At 45.3% G+C, this 5,643-nt stretch overlaps 1 protein-coding gene across 2 annotated transcripts in view; it reads right to left on the minus strand.

The window, feature by feature from the left end:
• onecut1 (one cut homeobox 1) overlaps positions 1-4,762 on the minus strand; it is a 12,821-nt gene extending 8,059 nt beyond the window's left edge. The window contains exon 1 of one of the 2 annotated variants that reach the window (XM_008404765.2): positions 1,242-4,762. In XM_008404765.2, the coding sequence (XP_008402987.1) occupies positions 1,242-2,334 (1,093 nt within the window). In that variant the 5' untranslated portion in view covers positions 2,335-4,762. Of the gene's footprint in view, positions 1-1,226 lie in introns of both variants that reach the window. The other variant, XM_008404764.2, reaches the window with a different exon arrangement.
• Between the last annotated feature and the right edge of the window lie 881 nt (positions 4,763-5,643).

A 5,643-nucleotide genomic window follows, 5' to 3' on the forward strand; every position in this document is an offset into this window, starting at 1 on the left:
ATATAGTTCCATATTTCAATTTTTCCCAACGTCCATTCATTTGCACATTTCTTATTTGGATCTATGAACCCTCGCGTGCTTTTTTCGCCTCACTGCCCGCACCTGTAAATTGAACCTGTGGCCCTACCTGAAGGACAAATTCGACCACACGTTCATCGAACCGAATCTGACTCGACAAACTTTAGTCGAGTCAGATTCGGTTCCTCAGCTCCGGCCATGATTCCGACTGTTGAATTCTGTCCTAACACACTTTCATTTTCCCTCCCCACTTGTCTCAACAGGGTTAGTCTATTTTATTTATTTATTTATTTATTTATTTATTTATTTATTTATTTATTTATTTATTTATTTATTTATTTAAGCCACGGCCAAAGCAATCTTCACCTGCTAAATTATGCATGACACCAACTCCAGCTGACATTTAAATCGAGTTTATCACCCACTCTTAGAAATACATGAATACGCACACACACACACACACACACACACACACACACACACACACACACACACACACACACACACACGCACGCACGCACGCACGCACGATTTCCTCTGTTTACAAGCAGAAGGCCAGCAGCAAAAAAAAGAGACGAAAAAAGAAGTGCTGATCAGATGCATCGACACCAAAATAAACACGTTCCTGTAACGATTTCTTGAAGAGGGATCGGTTTACGAACACAGTGCTGCGATCGATAGCTTGGAGGTAAAGTGACATGAGCACTTGTTTCACACAAGTCCAAAATGAGTCTAGAAACAATATATATATATATATATTTTAAAAAATTAAATAATAATAATAAGAAAAGATGTCGAACTAATGCTTCTTTTCTGCAATGATGAAGCACATCGATTATAACATGCTTAATCGGTTATAAACACATCGCTTTAACAACAATAATCTTGAAACTAAGTTTGGATTTTCTTTTTTTAATTCATAACCTTCAACATTGGAGATCAGATCATCTCTTCATGTCGTGAGGATCAGTCAGCCTGGAGCGAACCTCTACACTGAAACTGACCCACGTTGTTAAAATCAACTTAGTGTTTTTATAGTTTAATTAATGAACAGGCTGAATGTTACCTCACAGCACCACATGAGTTGCAAACTGTTCAGCAAAGGGGTCAAATGTTCTATTACAGATCAATTTTCATAGCGGGTATTTGTAAGGATGAAAGCAATAAATAAATAAATAAATAAATAGGGGAAAAAGGAGGTGCTTTACCGAGGCTTCGCTCACCTGCGAGCCTGAGCGCGCTCATGCGTTGGAACTCAGGCTCCTGCAGCCACTTCCACATGCGACGAAACGTCTCTCTGCCGGACTTGAGCTTCGACCAGGGCTTGGGGTTCCTCAGCAGGTCGGACAGGGTCCCCTGAGACCTGCACAGGACCCGCTGAGCAAAGATGGCTTGAGGGATGCTGTAGCGCTTCAGCTCCGTGGTGATCCTCTGCGCGACTTCTTTGGTATTCACCTCCTCCATCTGCCCCCCAGAAACACCACCGCCACCACCACCGCCGCCTCCTCCTCCTCCACCTCCTCCGCCGCCACCTTGGTGCCCAGGCCCGGAGGCCTGTTCCCGGTTGCTACCCAGCACCTGGCCGTGGCCCTGCGCTCCGAGGTGGGCGTGCGGGTGATGATGCAGGCCGTTGATTTGCACCATCCCGGCGGAGGAGGTCATGTGCTGCTCGGCGTGTCTGCTGAGCATGGCCGGATGGTGAGCCTCGAACCCGCTGGGCGTAAGCATCTTCTCTCCGGGCATGGCGGCGCCGGGGTGAGCGTACGGAGGGATGCCCGCCTGAGACGTGTGTATGCTGGCCAGTCCAGAACCAGACAGCGGGGAGAGGCTCTGGCCCATGCAGGGGTCTTTGTGATGGTACGCGGGATACAGACTGTTCATGGGCGCCAAGCTGCGGTCCTCCCGCATCAACGTGAAGCTGCCGCTGACATTCCCGGGGAGCCTCTGGTGCGGGTGCGGATGGTGGGGATGGTGGTGGTGGTGGTGGTGGTGGTGATGGGGGGGAAACTTGTCGGACACGGTGGAGATGGGGGGTAAGGGCTGCAGGGGGGTCAGGGTGGTGTAAGTGGTGCTCGCGCTCATGCCGTGGGGGGCTTCGCACATGCTGATGGCTGGATGCAGGTGTCCCGGGTGGCCTGGGTGATAGTCTCCGCTGTCCAGTAGGGTGGCCATGCCCATAGCGCGGTGGCCCAGACCCCGCGGGCTCGGGCGGGAGTGCGGACTGTGGCCGCTCAGCAGCTCTCCGTGGCCGGCGACGGACTCATGGCTCACTCCGTGCAGGTCGCCTATGTTCTCCATCGACAGCTGCGCGTTCATGATCCGGGCAGCGCTGTGGACAAACCATCTATCTGACCTACTGCCGTAAGCCGACGTCCGGGAAGTCCACGCGTCCAGTAAAGTTCAGTTTGCTTTTGTTGCTTTTTGGTGTCCTCCTTGCAGCAGCCTCCTCTCTGTGTTGCAATATTCGATTATTCTCCTATACCTCTCTGCCGCCGCTCTCCAGGAATGAAATGTCTCTTCAAAATCTGTTATTTTTCTTCTTTAAATATATATATAAATATTCTTGTATTTATCATTTTCTCTCTCTTTTTTGCCTTTTTTTTTCTCTTTTATAATCATATATTTTTCTTCTTGTTTGTGATTCAAGCCCCCCCGTCGCCAACCAGCTGTCCTTGCGCTCCTGTCGGGTGCCGCGCCATCTCTCTAGCGGTGTGTGTCCAGTCCCTGCTCCACCGCAGCACAGATCTCACCGTCTGCACATGCGCATTGTGCGCGCAGGTCTCCTCCCATTCTCTCTCTCTCTCTCTCTCTCTCTCTCTCTGTCTGTCTCTCTCTCTAACATACATACACACACACACACCTCCACGCTGCTGCTCTGACGTCGCGCACCTTTATTAAGGAAGATGAGGCATCAAACACTGGCCGTGGCAAACCCTTTTAACATTTAATAGACACACAGGTGGGATATTGGAGGATTTCCATGAATCCAATCTACAAAAATGAATCTTCAGACATTTAGAAAGACATTCAACCTACAAACAATCAACATTTCAGGTATCCCAAACATAAATGTTGCTACTCGTTAATAAACCAGTATATGAAAGTTACTCTTAAATAATCAAGAATACGTATAGCAGACATAGCGCTGCTAGTAGAGGTTCCAATGTCCTAAGTTATATCAACAATATTTGCAAAAAGTGATAACATATGTGAAATTACGTTTTCTGAATTCTATTCTTAGAAATCTACAACACTTCCTATCCATAACCTAACTTTCACTGTTGACATTAGCCTAATTACTGATGTCAATATTAGATATCTAAAATAATATGTGCCAATAATCGTAATAAAGGCATTTGAGATCAGAGCTTCTACTCGTAAGAATTACATTTAAAAAAAAAAAATCTAGAATGACATCCTAGACATTTCAAACATCACTGTTGTCAGACATTAGTATAATTAATAATAACAGTTAAGATTTTTTTTTTTTAAAGAGATGCAAACTCCATCCATCCTCCCATTGTCTCTGAACATGGATCCTTGCGGATTCTTGCTGGGGGGGGAGGTGCGGGTGTCTCCCTCTACCAGTCATTAGGCGAGAGGCAGGGTCACTGGGTGAGACACACTGGACAGGTCGTCAGTCCATCACAGTGCCACGCAGACACACACTCATACACACACATATAAGTGCAATTTTAAATTGGAGAATTTACCCTAACAGTCATGCGTTTGGTAGAGTACCCAGAGAGAACTCACTTATGCATAAACACCATGGCAGGGATTCAAACCCACAACCTTCTTGCTGCAAAAAGCAGGTGCAGCTGCAAACTTAATACACACAATGAATATGAAATGTGTCTCATTCGTCTTGAGCACAATGATAGACTGTTTTTTTTTTCTATGTTTGCTGTAAGGAGGAGAGAAGTGTTTGTTTTTGCTAAGGGTAGCTGTTCTGTAGCTATCTGGATATAGCTGAAGTTGGCGTCTGCTTCAAGTGCTATAGTAAAGGAGCATTTCAGTGTTTTCACTGAGTCTGAACTGAACTTGATCAACTCTAGCTCACAATTGTAAATATTTAGACAATTTAAACCAGAAGTGGATAACAGCACAACTAAACAGAGGGAGAGATTTAAACTGTAGGGTGACAGTTCAATGTTATTATTATTTATTATTATATAATTTTTGGGGGGTCTGCATTAGGAACACTTTAACATTAGACAAGTACGGCAAAAATACCAAGTAATTATAGTGAGATGCAGTTTTTTGATTAAATCTTAATATGACTGTCCATATACCACTAACGCTTTTATCTGCCGGCTTTATATTAATATCAGAACTTTATTACGTAAATACGTCACCTCTTGTAATTAAGGGAATTACTATTATTATATTTCTAGGTATGGCTTGCTATTTTAGAAAGTAGAGTTCCTTACGGGGACTTCCTTAAATCATTAACTGCAAATGATTCGCACTTCCGGGTTCATTTGGAGTTGATTTTTAACCAGTTAAGTCCTGATTTTAAAATACTAACAATAATATATATAGACAATAAAATAGATATAAATATGTAAATATTAAAACAATAAAATCGAATGAATCTTATTACTGTTTGGAGTAATAAGTTAGTGGGCAAATCTAGGCGCGGTCTGTAAACTTTTAGCTTGAATGTGTGTGTGCGTGTGTGTGTATGTGTGTGTGTGTGTGTTACATATGCGTCCATTCTTTGATTAGAGGCGAAGTTCAGCTGCAGCCCCCCCTCACCCCCCCCCTCGCCCCTCCAGCCTTCACACACACTCCAGTGCAGCCAAATGCATGTGGCGGTTTAACCAAACGGAGAACACCGTGGTATCTTCCCTTTTGATACAAAGAGATGAGCAGATGTGTCTATTGTTCAACCATTAGGCTTAACGAACCAAGCCCAGCATGGTGTGTGTGCGCATGAGCGTGTGTCCAATTTGCCTGAGCGCAGCACATATTAATCCTCCGCTGTGCCGGAGGAGTCATTTGGTCTCCATGAGCATTCAGTTCACAATGATGTTAAAATAAAGCAGCGTGTTGTCACACACAGTGAGGGAATTTGTTTAAAAAAAATAAAAAATAAAAAAAAATAGAAACTTACAAGGTGGGTTCATATTTGCGCATGCTCATTAGACGTATTCTCATTTTAAGGAGAGAAACGACATGCTGAGACATACCAGGAGGCTCTGCAAAAAGTTTTTACCAGCCCTGACAAGAGCCCGGCCCCTGCCTTTATAGCAACATGTCGGGGGAGGAGGGGAGGGGGGCTCGTTTGGCCTGATAGAGCGGTACAGTGCAGGGCGTCCTCAGCCGAGGTGACAGCTTGCAGCGGGTCAGTGTCCTTCTGGACCCCCTGCTGAATGAGGGACATGTCAAAGGTGACGCTTCAAGACTCGCAAAGCCAACATCTGCGGGGGGAACAGATTAACCTTTCAGACTTTTCACTGTTTTGGACCTGCTTTGGGGGCCCCACATCTGTCGGCCTCTTCCCTTCCCACCCCCGCTACAATGGACCCGGTACTTGGTTGAACGATTTGAATAAAAGAAAATACAAAGAAGAGAGAGAGAGAGAGAGAGAGAGAGAGAGAGAGAGAGAGAGAGAGAGAG

This window comes from Poecilia reticulata, linkage group LG3 (genome assembly GCF_000633615.1).
Source record: "Poecilia reticulata strain Guanapo linkage group LG3, Guppy_female_1.0+MT, whole genome shotgun sequence".
Taxonomy (NCBI): domain Eukaryota; kingdom Metazoa; phylum Chordata; class Actinopteri; order Cyprinodontiformes; family Poeciliidae; genus Poecilia; species Poecilia reticulata.